The sequence below is a fragment of the Perca fluviatilis genome, chromosome 22 (assembly GCF_010015445.1).
Source record: "Perca fluviatilis chromosome 22, GENO_Pfluv_1.0, whole genome shotgun sequence".
NCBI lineage: Eukaryota > Metazoa > Chordata > Actinopteri > Perciformes > Percidae > Perca > Perca fluviatilis.
The window spans coordinates 4,477,233-4,497,812 of record NC_053133.1 but is presented as its reverse complement, the minus strand read 5'-3'; the positions used below and the strand labels follow the sequence as shown (position 1 = coordinate 4,497,812).

At 43.4% G+C, this 20,580-nt stretch overlaps 1 protein-coding gene across 2 annotated transcripts in view; it reads left to right on the top strand.

Moving 5' to 3' along the window:
• rsu1 (Ras suppressor protein 1) overlaps nt 1-20,580 on the top strand; it is a 43,759-nt gene that overhangs the window by 12,797 nt on the left and 10,382 nt on the right. Inside the window, exons 5-8 of one of the 2 annotated variants that reach the window (XM_039789748.1) lie at nt 2,851-2,969; nt 3,656-3,738; nt 4,262-4,376; nt 5,261-5,393. In XM_039789748.1, the coding sequence (XP_039645682.1) occupies nt 2,851-2,969; nt 3,656-3,738; nt 4,262-4,376; nt 5,261-5,393 (450 nt within the window). Of the gene's footprint in view, nt 1-2,850; nt 2,970-3,655; nt 3,739-4,261; nt 4,377-5,260; nt 5,395-20,580 lie in introns of those variants that run through there. The other variant, XM_039789749.1, reaches the window with a different exon arrangement.

Genomic DNA, 20,580 nt, shown 5'->3' with positions numbered 1-20,580 from the left:
TATCTGAAGTCTCTTTCCTGAAATTCAGCCTTGGTGCAGAATTACAGCCACTAGAGCCAGTCCCACAATGAGCTTTCCTTAGGATGTGCCATTTCCGTGTCTGTAGCTTTAAATGCTATTGAGGAGGAGACTTTGCTTGTTTGCAATAAGGCATGGATACCCGACCCAAGTCCGACGGGACCCGACGGGCTGGGCCAGGTTCAGACAGATATTTAGAAATTAAGGTCCGGTTCGTGTCGGGCTCGGTCACATCAGCGTGATAAGGCATTTCTTGTGAAATGGTGCTGCGGCTTATTTAAGAGGTGTGTGTGTGTGTGTGTGTGTGTGTGTGTGTGTGTGTGTGTGTGTGTGTGTGTGTGTGTGTGTGTGTGTGTGTGTGTGTGTGTGTGTGTGTGTGTGTGTGTGTGTGTGTGTGTGTGTGTGTGTGTGTGTGTGTGTGTGTGTGTAAAGTGGGCAGAAGAGAGATAGAGGAAGCAGATGTGTTGTATGCAACCAGAGCAGAGTTGGTGCAATAAGTTTTGCACACATTGTGCGTGGTGTCCGAAATAAACCCCAGACTGAAAGCCAAGTTCATTAATTGTCTCACCAGAAACAGGATTTTAACCCCGACGTTATTCATGTTATAACATTGGCCCTGGAGGTAACGAGTCTCCCCTGGTTTTCTGACCACGGTCGGAACAAAGCAAGCAGGAAAGGTTAACACACTGAACATTTCAACAGCTTAACGTGCGCTTGTTGCCCCGTGTGAGCTGATGCCTCATCTGTTGACATTTCCGAATGCCTTCCTACAGCTGCGTAACAAAAGCGGGCTTTCCACACAAAAACGTAGCCTACATGTGTCATTAGTATGAGGAAAAAAAATGAGATTTTAACTGTGTCGGGCTTGGGTCGGGCTCGGACACAAATTTCTTAATGCCTGTCGGACTCGGGCCGGGGTCGGACAGAAAAATTCAGCCCGATCCGGACTCTAGTTTGAAAGCCATGATGTCTCTCTCTCATGGGTGGGCCAAATTCTCTGGGCGGGCAAAGCAGAGAAAGGGGAGGTAACCTTGCTCCTTATGACCTCATAAGGAGAAGATTCCAGATCAGCCCATCTGAGCTTTCATTTTCTCAAAGGCAGAGCAGGATACCCAGGGCTCAGTTTACACCTATCACCATTTCTAGCCACTGGGGGACCATAGGCAGGCTGGGGGAACACATATTAATGTTAAAAAACCTCCTAAAGTGAAATGTTCATGCCGGGACCTTTAAACCATCGCATTACTTTCAGCTGTGGCTCAGGGGTTAGTCTGACACAATGGATGTACATTGCTGGGATAAAGCCTGACAGACATGGCAGATTTGTTCCACCCCCCCACCCACCCCCCCTCCCCTTCCACTATCTCCGCTATCTATTTAGAAAGGGCTCTGCTGCTGCTCCAGGGGTTAGCTGTGCAAAAAAAATATACAAACAAGCCCAAGCCTTTTTTCCCCCGTTTCCCAGAATAGATAAGCGGTGTAGTGCTGTTGAGAAATGACTGGCAAAGCGAGACTACTCAGGGGGTAGAGTGGGTCATCCACCAATCCCAGGGTTTGGCGGTTTGATCCCTGGCTCCTCCTGTCCACGTGTTGAGGTGTTCTTGGTGAACAAAGCAGCGTTTAACCATTGAACGTTTAGGCAGATTGGAAACGGGGGGAGAGAGAGATGAGTATGACAAGCAACGAAGTTCTGGAAGCAGGAATTAAACCCGGGATGTTGTAGTGATGTGGCACGCGCTGTAACCCCGTGGGTACCAAGGGACTGCAGTATGTCTCCAAGATATCAAAGCTGATGTAATCACAGTCACACACCACTCGTCATCAACAACACAGCGGTGCACTAAGTTCCTAGGGGTGCAGATCACAGACAGTCTGTCCCGGTCCCTCCACACCGCCTCTCTTGTGAGGACAGCACAGCAGCGTCTTCACTTTCTGCGCCGGATGAGAAGAGCACACCTTCCCCCCCTCCCATCCTCAACACTTTCTACAGAGGCACTACAGAGAGCATACTGACCAGCTGCATCTCTGTCTGGTTTGGGGACTGCAAAGCCTCAGATTGGAAGACTGTACGGAAGAGTGGCGAGGACGGCGGAAAGGATCATCATCACCTCACCCATCCCCATCATGGACGGTTCTCTCTGCTGCCCCTCTGGCAAGAGGCTTAGCAGCATCCGCTGCAGAAGGGCCAGATTCTGCAACAGCTTCTTCCCACAAGCCATCAGACTCCTGAACTCAAAATAACCCCCCTTTAATAAACCCCTGCAGCGGGGCCTCATGTGGACTACGACTGCATAAACAGTATTTATTTATACGCGTGCAATAACAGTATCTATTTTTTTTTTTATATGCTGCCATTCAAGATGTGCAATAATAATATTAATGCTGCTTTCAAACTCCATTTTTATTTTTTTTAATGTCATTTAAATGTTAAAATAACGCTCTTTAGCATTTATATTTATTACATTTTTTTAAACTTTTATTATTTTTTTTTGTTAAAGCAGTATTTATGAGCCAGTGGAACAAAATTCTGTTCATATGGGCACTCTGTACTGTACTGTATGTACAGTTGAATGACAATAAAAATCTATCTATCTAGCTATCTTCTGCTTCTGCACAGCAATCACAATATACACACACACACACACACACACCTTGGAGAGTGCTGTGGCGCTCAGCCCTTGTCTCTGTCCTGACTAGTGTGTGTGTGTGTGTGTGTGTGTGTGTGTGTGTGTGTGTGTGTGTGTGTGTGTGTGTGTGTGTGTGTGTGTGTGTGTGTGTGTGTGTGTGTGTGTGTGTGTGTGTGTGTGTGTGTGTGTGTGTGCGTGCACGCAGAATGAACCGTCTGAGCGGATTGCCCAGAGGATTTGGTTCATTGCCATCTCTGGAAGTGTTGGACCTGACCTACAACAACCTGGACCAGAACTCCCTGCCTGGAAACTTCTTCTACCTCAGTGAGTACACACACACACACACACATACACATACACACACCCGTAGCCCTGGCTGTCCACATGCTGACAGTGATGGACAGCTGGTCTGCTCCGCTGTTTTAACTTGTATCCCAACTACAATCTTTTGGTTCATATTTCTAGCCCATGCAGTGTTTTTTTTCCCCCTCAGGTGGTTAACAGGTGAAGGGGTCCCAGTGCTGGGAGCCGGGCCTCAGCCTGCATTAGTCATGTACAGTGGAATATTGATTTCACATTAAAAAATGAATAGGACTCCACAGCAGAAGCAGCTTTTTGGCTCCGTGTTTTAACACACAAGACAACATTGTCAGCTCCTGTTTGTTGAACCCTACACACACACACACACACACACACACACACACACACACACACACACACACACACACACACACACACACACACACACACACACACACACACACACACAGACAGGGCTGACCCTTTGTTCACTGCACGTTGACAAAGCTGTCTGCTGTCGTGGCAGACCAGCAGAAGGTCTGTGTGGATTGATTCTGTCCAGTTTGTGAGGCAGTATTATTAATCAGGCTTGACTGCAGCTATTGATCAGATTCCTGTCTGGTTAGGACTTTCCCATAAACACTCACACACACGCAGACACACACACAGACACACACACACACAGACTAACAGAGATGCTTGTTTTGCAGCCACACTTCGCGCTCTCTATCTGAGTGACAACGACTTCGAGGCCCTGCCTGCCGACATCGGGAAGCTGACCAAGCTGCAAATAGTGAGTTTAATGTCAACGCAAGTGACACAATGTCAAGTCCGTTTACAATCCAGTGCGTCTATAAGTTACCAGTAAAGCACTGAGAGCGAGAAGGAGAAGTTCCTGTTGGTTTCTCCATCACAGTACCAACAGCAGTGTATCAGTAGGTGCAATGGAAATGGACCCATCCAATGAATTGTGACGTACAGGAAGCATACCAACCACTTGTAGCGTAAATGCAATAATGAATGCCAAAATATGTACCGATAAATAATAATCCACTACAAAGTAAATAGTAAACATCGCACAATATATGTGTATGTATTCTGAAGTGTGTGTTTGATAGTTTGATAGATATCAACATTCTCTAACCAGGAGCAAAAGACATCTTGTGATTCAGAGTCTGAAAAATAGGAATATGTTAGTCCAGCATTGTGCTTAAAACTAAATACCAATGCTGTTGTTTCCTGTGTAAGTGTCAGATAGTGTGTGTGTGTGTTAAACAACTGTGTCCTGTTACTCTTCTGGTTTTCCTCCTTTCCAGTTGAGTCTGAGGGATAACGATCTGATCTCGTTGCCCAAGGAGATCGGCGACTTGGCTCAACTCAAGGAGCTTCACATCCAGGGCAACAGACTGACCGTCCTGCCCCCTGAACTCGGTACTGACCACGCACACACACACAAACATAAACTCTTGAAGGATTCCAGTCAAAATCCACAACACCTACCTAATGTCTCTTTTGGACAGAGGATTACACTCTGTTGGTTTTACAGCAGGGGTGTTTTTAGGATCTGCAAACCAGTGGCTACTGTCTGTGCTAGTTTAAAATAACGAACTGCGTAGGTTCAAATTTCAAAGGCTCAAAGATCGGTTTGTCATATTTTCAACACGTGCAGTGAGATGCGGAGGAGACCTGCTCCAGAGAAGGTCTAAATTCTAAATCGGTTTCCCTGTGCCCGACACACTTGACAGCTCTTTACTCCTGTGTGAACGTGAACTGTGCAGTATTAGTGGGCGTTCACACAGACCTGCGTTGGTCATCAGACGGCGCAGCAAAACGCAGGGGTGAATGGGGGTAGTGTGTTTAGGGCTGCGCCGGGGGGGAGAGAGTCCCGTACAGGAAACCGGAAACGTCACTGCCTCTATCTCTGCCACAAGAACGTTTTTCTTTTTTTTTTAAACGCCAAACAAGCTCTGAACTGCGCGGGAGCTTGTGTAAAAGGGGAATGTTTTACGATTCCCCCCCCCACTTGTCTCTATTCTTTCTCTCTTTCTCCGTGAAGCTGCCTTCAAGCGCGTTCGGAAACGTTGACATCTATAAACGATCTGACGAAAAACAGTAGTTTTGAAATATAAAGTCGTCTTGTGCTACATTGGGCGGTTAAAGAACACAATAGGACGTCACACAAGTGGGCCAACACTCCCAGACCCCGGAAATTTGCCGGATCGCTGTTTCCTTGTCTGAACCCAGCCTTGCACATATAAGGTGATGAGTGTAATCAGCTCTTTCATATGTGTTTGTGTGTGTCTATGTGTCTGCAGGTAATCTGGATCTGACCGGTCCTAAGCAGGTGTTTAAAGCAGAGAATAATCCCTGGGTCACTCCCATTGCGGACCAGTTCCAGCTGGGCGTCTCCCATGTGTTTGAATACGTGCGCTCTGAGACTTATAAGTAGTAAGTACCAACGCTCACACACACATGCCCACTGACTGCTTCTCTTCAGTTATGCACATGAACTTTTCAAACAAACAAAGTGGCGGCTTCAACTCGATAGTCTTTGGAATCTTAAGGTGCCGACTCAAGAGAAATCATGCAGCTAGCGGTCGCAGATGATGTCGTGAGCACTCCCGCCACACTCCCGACACACCATGTCGTATTTTCCATAACGCACAGCAGCAAATTAGACGCACGTGTTTCAGCTCTAGGCTTTCACATGCTGACTAACTTGGTCATTAGACAGAATATTTCACAGTGTATTTTCATACAATTTAAATAAGCGTACGATAAACACATTTCCCAAATGTCAATATCCTAATCTCTCATTCAGTTGTATTGCTTTACTGATTTATATCATGGTAGGTGGTCCTTGTGTTTGCAAACTACACTCCTCTATTAAACAGCAGCAGTAACTGACCCTGCTGAGGCCACTTTAATACAAAATGTATGCTGTATGCGGGTGCAACAATGTTTACACACATCTAATTTTCACAGTGGTTCAGGTAATGAACATTATGTCCAAATAGCAGGAAGTCTCATTATGTCAGGCTTTGTGTTCAGTCTAGGTAAGACTGCTTGTTACGGTTGGGACGACTGGCGATGGACTTGTCCAGCTGACAGTCATCGGCCACTGAGCCCGTCGTGATTTACCCCCACCTCTCCATCCACACCAACGCCGGGGCGCGGGTTTGCAGTGGCGCTAATGGCAATCATTGCATGCTCAAAAAGTAACAAATCAGTTTTATCAATGAATAGTTGGATAGCACACCGGAGAGAGGGAAAGAGAGAGAGAGCTCCTGCTACAATTACGAACACACTTATTTATTTTTTTACAGTCGATGGAAATGATATTGCGACGATATTGTAGGCCTGACAACTGGTGCTTTAACAAAATATCTTTATTAGACTTTAGATAAATACTTACAATAATTTGGATATAATGACTAAGTGGTTAAAGGCAAATAATAGAACCACTACAACAGTCTAAGTTCAGAAAATGACATGACTTTACTGTAATACAGCCTTTAAATCAGGAACAAACAACACTTGTGCCATGTTACGATATTACGATATCTAATCTCATATCACGATATTGATATGGTATTGATATATTGCTAAAATGACATCCTTTCGTTCTTAAAGGTGGTAATTATAGCTCCTATGGTGGGTTTGTGCCCATAGGATTTTAGTTTCACTTTGGATGACTCGTGCCATTTCAGTAGACAATATGGCCCAACCCTCGTCTGTGTCTGTCCTTGCACTTGCATGCATACAGTGTGAATGTCTCTGTGCTATTTAAGACGGATCATTTGTCACTGTGTGGCAGCTAACGGGACCACTGTCGCTCTGTACTGTGGACGTTCTCTGATGTGTATCAATCCTAAAACAGATTCTTGGCTACTGACGCAGTATAATGGCAGCTTTACTCTTCCTTGTCCTCTCCTGATGTGATGCACAGCTCTTGCATAAAGGTTTAACCATTTTAACTTGGAGTGAGCCAGTGTTCTTAACCCACGCCACAGGCCGATAACTGCTGATCTCTTTTTTTTTTTTTTTTTACAGCCAGGCAAGATTATTGGTAGCAGCATCAGTTTTCTCATCACTCCACTCAGAGCTGCACAGACGTGTTTGTTAGCGTTAACATAACACATTGTGTTGCTGCTTTACAATTCAAGCTCTCCACCGGCGACCAAACGTCTTAAAGGTGTGTTGGAACGCAAAACAAATTGTTGTTGTTCCTGCAAGGGTGACGGCTTTCAATCCAAATGTACACGTGTGTATGTTCGGGCACAGAAGTCTAAGTGTAAGCAGTCTTCTCTCTGGTGGAGAAGAACGTGTTGGGGGTTGCACTGGGAAGCAGAAGGCTGCTATTAATTCTTTGTTCCAGGCAGAAGGAGATGCTGCAAATCCTCTGTGTGAATGCTTCAAACTGCTGCTCGGAGCCAGGCTCTGGAACTGATCCCTGCATTGTGTGAGACTGTGTGTGTGTGAGACTGTGTGTGAGTGAGACAGAAAAGACCATATTCCCTCCCATATTATGTCTGCATACACTTGTATGAGCAATGTGTGGGAGTGAGTCTTCTTTCGGTGTGTACATCTTTCCATACAGTGCTGTTAAATCAATAGGAGTTATTCAGACACACAGTTGCCAATAGAACATCTGACAGCGCACTAGGCCGATTAAGACCTTCCTCCACAGCGCTGTGGAGGAAGGTCTGGCAATGCGAGACTACTTTTGAAGTGATGAACACTGATGTTCCTCAGTACTTGGACATGCTATTTTCAGTTTGTTCTTCCTGTCGTAATGGCCATCACACTGAAGATACCCCCTTCAGTCTCTGAGAGACGCTGTATAAACTGACTGTGAAAACGTGTGAGGGTGAGAAAGATGTGCATGGGAAGAAGTGCAACAGTGAAAGAGAAGACACACACACACACAGACACACACTCACTCACACACACACACACACACACAGACGGCTGGCAGCAGCCGGTCTTTCGGCAGGTGTTGAACAATTTCCCAAAGAGATCTTCTTTGTGTCTTCACAGCTTCATTCACACCTGACTAAATGTCCTTCACCTTCCAACTCTGTGAGCGCACACACACAACACACACACACACACAACACACAACACACACCTGCCTGTATGCACCTCCAGTTTCTGTCTAATTTAGTGGGATGTATCTTGAATGTGAAATACTGTGCTCTACTATTTTTCTTGGTAGAGAAATGGTATTTTCATGTCATGGCCCCTCCATAGGGTTGGGTGCCAATAGGGCACCAGTTTTGATGTAAACGGTAACGAGACCGGAAAATTTCGGTGCCTCATTTCAGTGTTTGACTTTTTTTTTTTTTTGTTCAGAAGCATCGCTGCACGGGAGGCTACGTTACCGTTAGCTAGTAGCTGGATTAGAGTTTAAAGTGTGACTGTATTTCCCTGTAGAGGATTCCAACACCGGGACGTAACCGTCTGACCGCAGCTGCCGTTGTCGGATAAACAACACAGACTTGAAACTCGCCAGCCTTGTGGTGCATTTTAAGTTATTGTAAAATACCCTTTTCCCATCTGGTGCTTCTTTTGGTCGTTTACCAGCAAATTACTGGTGAAATAAGTCATTGTTATAAGTTATTGTTATTACATTATTAATCAATCATGTAATTTAGATCACATTGGCCTTAGCAATAAACAAGCCCTTCTTTAATGTCACCAATTGTAGTTTTGTGCTCCTTTTTTATATTATTTACATTATAAATATATATATTTCGGTTTAGGCTCCGGCACCGTTTTAAAAGCATCGTTTTAGGACCGGTATCGGAAAAAACCCAAACGATACCCAACCCTACCCCTCCAGAGGCAGGTCAGAGGTCACGGTCAGCTTTTCAGTTTTACTCCTTTTTAGTTTGTGGAGAGCAACAATTTAGCCAAAACAGCACACCACACGCTAACTATTTTTGTTTCGTTTTTTTTCGTTTCGTCCCAGTTGTGAAAAGTATATATATTTTTTTTTTTTACCTGATAAAATCGGGCCAACGTTGTCTACTCGTTGGCTGCTCCTCGTCTCCCTGCATCGGTCTGTGCCCGATAAAACAGTTTGGGAAATGTAATTTCCTCTGCTGCAGCAGTCAGTCAAGTCAATGTTATTTATAGCTCAATATCAGAAATCACAACTTGCCTCAAGGGGCTTTACAATCTGTACAGCATAGGACACCCTCTGTCCTCAGGCCCTCCATTCGGCTAGGGAAAAATACATGTGTGTACAGAATGGCTATATTATTTGTTGCGTCTAAATATGAATGTGAATAACGTTAGCGATAGTAAGATGCTTGCTACAGCAGCATGTCTAGTGATGAATCCCCTCCCCCCTCCAAACTCTCTCTCTCACACACACACACACACACACACACACACACACACACACGCACATGTAAATACATAACTGCTGCAATACACATGATTACAAACCTACACCCATCTGTCGACGATAGGAAACACTTGACCATTCTGATTTGACTCTGTAAATCCTTAGTCGGGGACACCACTAAAGAATAATCTCATCAGGAGTTCCAAGTTGTGAAATAAACACAAAACATTCAAATTCTTAAAAAAAAGGGGGCCATAGTTGATGGAGATGGTTTTAATACAGCAGGCTCAAAAGAGTTACATTTAATATCATGATTTGAGGTCAAATTGAAATTATACTTATTGATTGAAGCAACAGTTTAAGCGGCCTGAGCAACATGGGCATTGCTTAGTCAGGCAGGAAAGCTTTGTTTAATGCTAAGAGAACATTTGATCCAGGCCATCAAATCAGGAGTCTGTAGTGATGCACTTATACCCTGCTCTCCTACAGGAACCATGTTTGAGCAGCATTTTAGATGGATGGATGGACGGATGGATATGGCTGGATGGGTGGATGGGTGCTGGATGGCTGGCTGGATGGATGGATGGATGGATGGATGGATGGACTTTATTTATTCCAAATTGGGAAATTACTGTTACAGGTGCAAGATATAAGGACATACTCACTCACACACATAACAGAAAATACAAGAAATATACTAGAAATAATAAATAGGATAAAATAAGATAGCAACGATAAAAATGCTAGAACAACTACTGAAAACAATATATTTAAAGGAATGAAAAGAATGTACATGTATATACAAGTGTAGAATAAAATATACAACCTACATACATAGTGTGTGTGTGTGTGTGTGTGTGTGTGTGTGTATATATATATATATATATACACAAAATAAAATATGTATAATATTAAATGTGAAGTAACCAGTGTGCAAGTAGCATAATAAGGCGCAACATTGTAATGAGTGAGGTAATGAGATAGTTATCTCACACACAGCTGTGAATTGTACAATACAGTTGTATGGAATGCGGCAGTAGGAAGTATGGATAAACAATGTTAGAGTTTTAAAGCTATTTTCACCACCGGCCTCCACGGAGTATCTGAACTCATTCTAGAAACGTCTGGCATGCTTTATAAAATGCCTGCAAAGTTTTCTGCAGTTTACGTCATCCTCACGGCAACAGGCGGCTATGTTTTCTCTCTTTCTTGTCATTTCATGTCATGTTTTAGCCATTTCTGCTCAGCTAGCCTGGTTAGTTCTGCTGGATGCAGTGTGCAGTCCCTCCCTCTCCACTGTCTAATTATATTCACGCATTAATGCCTAACAGAGATGGCGGCACCAGGGCCCTGCAGTGAGAAGGTCTTACAGTTGGAGGGCTGATATTGCAACCTCTGTCTCCCCCCGAGTCTGCACTGGCTGCTCGGCTTAGCTCTGGAACTCATTTCACTGATTAAAACCCTCTGGATTGTTCCACAGAAAGACACCGAATATGGCATTTGTTTACCCCACATATCTGTTTTTATTCCTGTTGTGTTAGTAATAGGGGTGCACGCTATAGCCACTCAATGGGCCTCATTCACCAATATCTTCCTAAGTTTTCTCTTAAATATGTTCTTAAGAAGGTTCCTAAGAGAAGTCTACGTCGGATTCATGACGTGTTCTTAAACAGCAGAATTGTTCGCATCTGTGTTCTTAGGATTGATGAATCCCATGTCTTCGTAACTGAAAGCGCGTGCCAGTTGTTCCTAATTAGCATAAGAAAACGCCCCGCAAATTCCCATATAAGGACATGACACTTCCTGTGCACCTACTGGGAGACTGGTTTTCGGAGATTGTCGGAGCCGCGGTGGAGGAAGTACTGAATCTCAGTACTTAAATAAAAGTACAAATAACCAGAGACATATTTACTTTAGTAAAAGTAGAAGGTGTCCACTACCACAAACAAGGCCTGGCTTTTAAAAAAAGTTCCTATCCTAACCAGCATAAAATGGAAATGTGTTGTTAGAATCGGAATGCGGTTGGTTTTATTCATGGATGTATTTTATTTTCTTTAACCATGCAAGTAAGCAAATAAAGTGTGTGAAGCAGCCCAGATGGGGAGATGTGAAGAGGTCCAGCCAAATAAATAAGATATGAACGCGTCTTACGCAGCCTGGCGGAGGAGTAAACTACGCTGTGGAGAGAAATAGATATAGCAACTTTGATTTAAAAACGGGAATAATAAAAACAAACGTTTTCATTTTCACTTTTACCGGGGGCTGTATTACCGAGGGTCAGCGGCGCTGCGCCCGGGCTCTGGAGCACCGGAGCCAGCTTGGATCAGCGGTGCCCCATATATACTGTATCTATGGCAACCAAACTTCACTGATGAGACAAACGTGTGACGGTCAGGAAGACGTTTTGGCAGGGGGAAACTGATCAGAAAATGTAAATGAACATTGTAGAAATGTAGTGGAGTAGAAAGTATAGATACTTGCTGCAAAATGTAACAAAGTAAAAGTCAAAAGTAGGCTATGCACTATTGAGTGTACTTAAGTAAAGTACAGATACGTGAAAAATGTACTTAAGTACAGTTAGGACGAATTTGTACTTTGTTACATTCCACCACTGCATTTTGGCCCTATAAATAGCGATCAATCACCAAATAACGCAAGATTTAATCAGTTTAATTGCTGATGTAAATTGCAGTGTTAGTGTTTTTTTTGCATACTATGATATTTTTTTCAACAAATGATCAGAAATACATTACAGTACAATACTATCATTGTAAACGACTGTAGAATTAAATCAAATGCAGTAAGCAATCATTTGGAGCAAATTGTCATCACTCAAATGTGCGTAAGAGTGCTTTTCAGTGTGATTTTGTTCTTAGCTAAGAACAAATCCAAGTTAAGAAAACATTAGTGAATGCCAGAATCTTCGTAAGAAGTTCGTAAGAAGGGTTTAAGAACACATTTCTTCGTAAGAACGGTTGGTGAATGAGGCCCAATATCGTTTGTGCAATATCACGTTGTGCAATATCAATATCGAAAATGTCCCGAAAACTATGCGATATTCTGTTTATTTTGTGGAGAGATGCACATATGCCCTCATATTTTATTGGCCAGTTTCCCTGTCACACCTGCACACTTCAACAGCGTGAGAGAAGAGGGAGATGGCAAATGAAGCGAAAGGACAGAAAGAGACAGTGCAAACTGCGAAGCAGCTGTGTGAAGCGAAAGGAAAGAAGAGACAGAAAAGTAAGAACATGAGTGTGGCTCAGGGAGCCGACCAAATAATGGAGATTGGAGAGGAAATGTTAGTATCCAAAAATAATGCCTCCTCGCCAGCGTGGAAGTACTTTGGCTTTAAAACACAGGACTTTCAAGCCAGAGAGCGGAGATCGCTTCCCGGGGAAAAGTCTTTCACCCAGGAAATGCGTGTTCCTTGGGAGTATTCCAGTCTAAACCACGATCTTTTTCCTAAACTTAACTGGTCGTTTTGGTGCCTAATCTTAACTTTCGTTGCTGCAAAATGCACATTTTTTGTGGACTAAATTTAACCGTAATCTCCGCCGAAATGACCGGCAGCTTGCGGTGCTCTTAACCCGGCTCAAAGTCACCTATTCTCGGGTAACTGAACGACCAACTACCGCTGATACAAAGGAGGTCTGTAGCCTGCGGCACGAAGCTCTGTAGCGGCTTAAACAGCTAGCCACTGCTGCTCTGGGTCATGGAACTCGTAGCCAGCCGGCGTCACGTGACCAGCAGGCGGTCTCCTAACTTCCTAGGATATCATACGTTTTGGTGTGCATACATTTTCATACGATATTATACACACTGTAACTATACAAATCACAACATGTAAACAGGAAAATGTTGGCGTTATTTTGTCACTTATTGGGAGCAGTAGTCTAGATGGAGCCTGTTACCTCCAGGATCTGTGCTAAGCTAGGCTAGCGGTGGGTGCGTCAGACAGAGTTACGACACGTACAGAGATGAGAAGGGGATGTATGGACTTATCTAACTCTGGGGGATACGGCGAATAAGACAAAGTCCCAATAAGTCGGCGTGTTCCTTTAAAGAATAATGAGCGTATTCAGTCACTGTCAAGTGGCACAAAAGCACAAGTAACAATTATCAATCACCAAAGACATATTTCAAACATCAGCGAATAATGATCTGTGGTCGATTGATTATTACATCAATAACTGCCTCCCTGCATGATGTCCGCTGTGTGTAAGTCACTGGGTAAAGTAAGAGTTGGAGCAGCTGTTTGAGTCACCAGCTCGTCCCTACTATCGCTATGGACTTTTGTTCAGGATGATGATGATGATGATGAATATTTTTATTTCGGTTAACATACATGAAAGAAACAATTATTTTCCACAATTTGCCACAGTAGCTAACCGAAAAAGAAATAGGCTGACGCCAAGGCTATATTATAATCCAGTTGAGGATAATGCCTTCTAGGTTAGCTCTGTGTCTGGGATCCTTCTCAGAAACAGGTAGCTGCAGTTGGTAATCTATTCTCATTATAATGTCACCATGGCATCACGACTTTGCGTAAACATACACGCCACATTCCTAAAGCCAAATGGCATGTTATCTGTACGCATTTTGAGCTATTCACGTGTATTTCTACGCTGTATACAGCAGATGTAAACATACCCACCACTTGGCGTCACCACGTTGCGTGTTATTGAGAGAACGTGACGTATTATCGTGAGAACGTCACGCGCCTGTGTAAAAAAAAAAAAAAAAGGTTGGGTTTAGGAAAGGAACACAGGGAAAGGCTTCATGAGATCAGTCTGATAATGTGGTAAATGAGGATATTTTATTGGCAGGTTAGCTGAAAACTAATCTAAACGTACCACTGTCGACTTCTTCTGCATGTGGCCAGGTCAAATGCAGCAAATAATGTGCAGTGTCTGAATAACATCCCCATTTACTATATTTACTGCCATTTTACCGCAGTGTCCGAACTCTGAGTGCAAAATGTATGCACTTATAGAACCCCCACCAACCCTCAAAGTGGAATGGTTAATATGGCATGCACACTGTGAACACTGATGTGTAAAAAAAGTTACAGTGAATGCATTTTTTTGTAGGTTTGTAATCGTGTGTGTGTGTGCGTGTGTGCCCCGCGCACTTTTAACAAAGTTAGAGAACATTTTTGTTGATTTCACCTATGGATGAAATAGTGCTCAAGTACTATATATACTGTACATGCACACATCCCTCCGAGAGGGTGAGTCAGCAGGAATTGTAACTAACTAATGATGAGGGAGGAGATCTTTGCCGCCATTGGCTAAAAGCCTTAGTTGTTTGTCATGAATCGTAATCAGGATATTTTCTACTCCTTCCTTCCTTCCTTCTCTTCCCGTGCCTTTCCTCTGCCTCTTCCTCTCCTCCCTGCTCTTCCTTCCTTCTCTTTACAGCTCCTTTTTTTCCTCCATCTTCTCCTTTACCTTCTGGTGTTTCTCTGGCTCTAAAGGAAGCAACTAAATTGCTTTGCAGTTCTGGTGATGATGAGGTGGCTGTGAGAGGAAGGCCCCCATCCGATCAATGGCCTTTGGCCTCCCTGCGCATTTATCACACACGCTCTCCCACGTACATATTTTTATCTTTGTAACACACACATACACGTCCCGATAAAGGAGAGAAAATACCAACTTTCAATCTTTTTACACACCACACACACACACACACACACACACACACACACACACACAGAACTTTGCCATGATTAATTAAGCCGTGTGGAATAGCAGAGCTCCATAAAGACATCATCGGAAATCTGAATCCATTCGCCTCTCTTCTTCTGCATTTAATTGGCCCTAACAGTTCATCACAGAGCTACACACACACACACACACACACACACACACACACACTTAAAAGAAATGTGAAAACTTTATGTTGATCTTTAAGTAGAACTGTTAGTGCTCGGTATTGCTTGTATAGAAGCATAATGAATGTGTGTGTGTGTGTGTGTGTGTGTGTGTGTGTGTGTGTGTGTGTGTGTGTGTGTGTGTGTGTGTGTGTGTGTGTGTGTGTGTGTGTGTGTGTGTGTGTGTGTGTGTGTGTGTGTGTGTGTGTGCGTGCGTGTGTTCGTGTGTTCTCCTGGGTTCTGGCAGCTTCAGCACATAGAGAAAGAGAGAAGAGAGCAGGCGACCAGTGGGACTAAATGTCTCCTGTTTGTCTTTACAGTGTCATAGATTTTCAGCGAGCTTAAGAGACCGTCAGAAGAAGCCTTCACTTATTCCAGATCTCAGACTGTGCACATGTTACAGGGGTAGTCATGCAGAAGGACAACAAAGCAGCACAGGACACTACATGTACAGTATGTGTTACAGGATAACGCTCTTCAAAGACAAAATACACAATGCACAGTGAACGTGATATGAATAGAAACAGGTTATAGGAAATTAGACTCAATTTCACTGCTTTTAGTTCTGTTGAGTTACTGTGCTGACACAATTAAAGGTGATAGAAGTCTGCCTTGGTGAGTAGGGCTTATTTAGGATTATCTAGGATTATTTTCCCGATTATTCAGTTAGTGGTTTAGTCTATAAAATGTCAGAAAATGGTAAAAAAAGAAACGTTGAGCTGTGTCTATGCTGATTAGGGCTACGTTCACACCGCAAGTCTCAATGCTTAATTATTATTTTTTTGCACAGATCCGATTTCTTTGTTTGGCTGTTCCACATGACCTTTTAAAATGTGGCCTATATCCGATTCCAGGGTGAACTGTTTGCGGTTTCGAACTGACCCGCATGATGCGTTAAAGACCAATAACAATGACATCAGACGCAGCACGCTGTTGCACTAAAGTTAGGGAGGTTATAGAGGAAGTCAGCATTTTCGCTTTTATTTCAAAATGTTTGTGTAATGGCAGCTGTAACATCAATGAGCATACACTAATTAGGTCTAACAGCTCCCTCTCCCTCCATTGACTTGCTCCATCACTGTTCTCCATGTTGTAGGCCTAGTCAAGTTTTAATGTTACTGTCCGTGTCTAGGGCTAACTCCCGCCGGCGCATAATTGTGACAAATGTCGATGTAGATTGATGTAAAAGTCGCATCAAATCCGCCTTGGTTGTTCACATTGCCGCCGCATTGAAAAGAATCGGACCTGGGTCTGATTCAGGACCACATAGGGAAGTGGTCTAAATCTGATTTGAAATAATCAGATCTGGGCTTCAAGATTTGAGTGTTCACACTACTTCTGAAGTCTGACCTGGTCACTTGACCCCAAAAAAATCGGATTAGGGCCACTTTTGCCTGCAGTCTGAACGTAGCCTATGAGCCTGAGGACTGGGTTGTCTGGACAGGGCTGGTGCTCCTGGTAGGGTCTCCCATGGCAAAGTGGTCTCAGGTGAGGGGCCAGACAAAGAATGGTTAAAAAAAAAAAACTATGATTCAACGAGGAAGAGGTAGAGTTACCCTGCCCGGAGGAAGCCCGGGGCCCCCGTCTGGAGCCATGCCCAGATGGAGGGCTCCTCAGCGAGCACCTGGTGGCAGATTTGGGCCACTTTTGCCTGCATGCTGAACATAGCCTAGATGGCACGGTGCAGTTTTGGTGATCGTTTTGGCATGAAATTGTGTTTGCGTTTCCATGTCAAAACCACAAAACACCTTTCACTTGTGTTCAGTTTGGCCCCATTTCAGATGGCTTCATATTCATCGACTGCAGATTGATACAGTATGTGCATCAGAACACAAGAGATTTACCCATAATATCATCCACATGAGTGTTATCCTGGGACCTTGGATTTAGGCCATAGCAATATTCCTCCCATACATCTCAACATACATCCGTTGTCTGTTCCATTCTAACACTGTCAGCATATTTTGGGTGTTGTGTATTTGTATCTTGGAACTTCTGGTGCTCCCTGAACTTCTTTCTCCCTCTGAGACCTCGTCCTCTCTCCCGTCTCACCTGCCAATGCTTTGAAAGAGGCTGAGAGGAGCTCAGGGGTCCTATCTTGCACCCGGCGCAAGTGTCTTTGCTAGTTTAAGACCGACACAGTTGTCAATTTCCCATCCAGCGCCCGCAGCGTTTAAATAGCAAATGCGCCTGCACCCATGGGCGTGCTGGTCTTACAGGGAGGTGTGTTCAGGTGCATTCTGGGCATGCTGGTCTTACAGGGAGGTGTGTTCAGGTGCATTCTGGGGTATTGCTATCTTGAGGCAGCAGGAAGTGATCACGCCATCGACCAACAGAAACCTGGTCTAAAGTCAATAATGCAGCATTTCATTGTTATTTTAACTGCGCATTAGTAAAATGTGCCTAGGCTTATGCACAGCGCGCGCACACTGTGCTTGTTACACACACAGGGACGCGAAGCGCACACACACATGCAACAGATTACAAATAAAAATATTACAATGTGAAATAGTATTAATATGATTCACTTCATGCACTAGCAGATCAGTTTCTTCTCCTGAAAATCTCTCCTTCCTGCTCAGCAAATCCTCCATCATAATAGCAATGCGCCAACCAGGGCTGCTCCCTCTTAGTCGATTAGTCGACTAATCGGTCGTTTTGGTCTTAATCAACTTAGATTTCTTTAGTTGATTGATCATGTTTGATGCTTTTTTCATGCTGAATGACTTATTTCCAAGAAACGTACGAGCTCATCTCTGGTAAACACACAAATTAAAGTGGTGCTTTTGCATGACTCCTTGTGGAGAAAGTCAGATTTACAGATCTGTCGATTAAATCAACTAATCGATTAGTCCATACAATTGAATGAGTGTTAGTCGACTAAGAATATCTTCAATCGAGCACAGCCCTAGCGCCAAGGTCCAAGTGTATGAAGGTAAATATGGTGCAAAACGTGAGAGCTTGTAGAATACAATGTGAGAACTTGCAGAACAAAAAAATTGAACTTGTATGTTAAAATTTGCACTTGTAAAATAAAAATTTGCACTTGTAAAATAAAAATTTGCACTTGTAAAATAAAAATGTGCACTTGTAAAATAAAAATTTGCACTTGTAAAAATTATTCACATTTGAAGTCACAAAAAGAAAAAAAACATGAGAGCTTGTAAAAAAAATCTGAACTTGTAAATTGAAATTTGCACTTGTAGAAAAAATATTCACAAATGTGTAGATTGATATTTGCATGAACACAATGACAACTGCAAACTTGTAATGCAACATTTACTCATGTACTTTTTTTTTTTACTCAGGTTGATTTTCCATCACAACCACAACTCTCTGTCCGGCTTATTTAGCTATGTCGCATGGAAGCCTGGTTGAATAGCAAGCTAGCGTTAGCTAACTAACCAACCAGCCTGATTCTAAATAAATACCATTTAATTATCTTAACACTTTTTAACAGTCAAACTGAAACACTGGCGGTGAGCTCGGCCTGCACCCGCGCCAGACGGACCGTCACCAGCGGGTATCGGCCAGCGGAGCAACATCGCTATTATTGCCAGAAAGCTTCGCTGCCAACCTCGAACCCGTAGTCGGACTCCCAGCGGGACACGGAGAGCCCCGCGACCGGTAGCAGCTCACCGCTAGTGTTGGTGGAATAGCGAAGCTAGCGTTAGCTAACTAACCAGCTTCTAAATAAATACCTTTTAGTTATCTAAACACTTTAACAGTCAAACTGAAACACTGGCGGTGAGCTCCAGGTCCTGCAGCCGCAGACGGACCGTCATCAGCGGGTAACACGGGCCAAGTTCTGCATCCCTGCCAAGACTTCCATCCAAAGGGGAAATAATGATTTTATAAGGCAAAGTAGCTACTGTTTAATTAAAATGTAGGCTATATACATTCCTTTGTCATGTTCATCAATGATGATTATAATTTTACAACGTTTAGAGACATCAATGTTTTATCAGACTATCATTTCCTTGCTACCTGGGTGCAAATCTCGGCAGCAACGAGGGTTAAGAGATGACGCATTATTCGGCAAAAATGATTACGCTGCTGCCGCGAGGTGGATGTAATTCTGCAGAAGCTATTGTTGCTGCCCGCGGGTGCAATGATTGGCAGTGAGGCACAACATCAGCAAAGCAAGCTGTGGTCATGGCCGGGGATGTGCCGATGCTACCGGGTGCGGGGCTCTCCGTGTCCCGGCTGGAGCTCCGACTGGCAGATCGAGGTACGGCAGCGAAGCTTTCTGGCAATAATAGCGATGTTGCTCGCGCTGCGATACCCGCTGGTGACGGTCCGTCTGCAGGACCTGGAGCTCACCGCCAGTGTTTCTGTTTGACTGTTAAAAAGTGTTAAGATAATTAAATGGTATTTATTTAGAATCAGGCTGGTTGGTTAGTTAGCTAACGCTAGCTTGCTATTCAACCAGGCTTCCATGCGACATAGCTAAATAAGCCGGACAGAGTTGTCCCTCATCTGGCGATAGAAACCCTGCTTTCCCCGTTCTGTTGGATCAGAGCTCCACAGCCTAAGTCCACAGGTACAAATTAGTTTTGCACCAAATGTATCGCAACAAGTGTTGCAAAAGTCGAGCGCAGATTCGCTCTTTGTGATGCAGAGCGCCATACGATGACAGATTCGAGAGGTTGTAATCACTGAGTTGTGGTTGTGATGGAAAATCAACCTGAGTAAAAAAAAAGTACATGAGTAAATGTTGCATTACAAGTTTGCAGCTGTCATTGTGTTCATGCAAATATCAATCTACACATTTGTGAATATTTTTCTACAAGTGCAAATTTCCAATTTACAAGTTCAGATTTTTTTACAAGCTCTCATGTTTTTTTTCTTTTTGTGACTTCAAATGTGAATAATTTTTACAAGTGCAAATTTTTATTTTACAAGTGCACATTTTTATTTTACAAGTGCAAATTTTTATTTTACAAGTGCAAATTTTTATTTTACAAGTGCAAATTTTAACATACAAGTTCAATTTTTTTGTTCTGCAAGTTCTCACATTGTATTCTACAAGCTCTCACGTTTTGCACCATATTTACCTTCATACAAGCGCCTGGCTTTTAAAGGGAATAGGAGATGACACTCTAATTGGTTTGTTGCATGTTACGCCCCCAAAACACACCTATGATTAATGAAGAATGCACCTGGCGCACGGAAACTTTTTCCCGTCGTTGAACTAGCAAAACGCAAAAAACAGGTATGGAAATGTCATGTCATGTTCTGTAATATTTTTTTCACGCCCTAAAGGCACGTGCACCAGGCGCTTTACCCCGTGCGCTTATATTGTTAAAATAGGGCCACTGGTGATTGAGTATGACTAAACATCCCAGCAACACATACTGTACATACTACTGGTGAAAACGAATTATTAAAAAATCATGAATAAA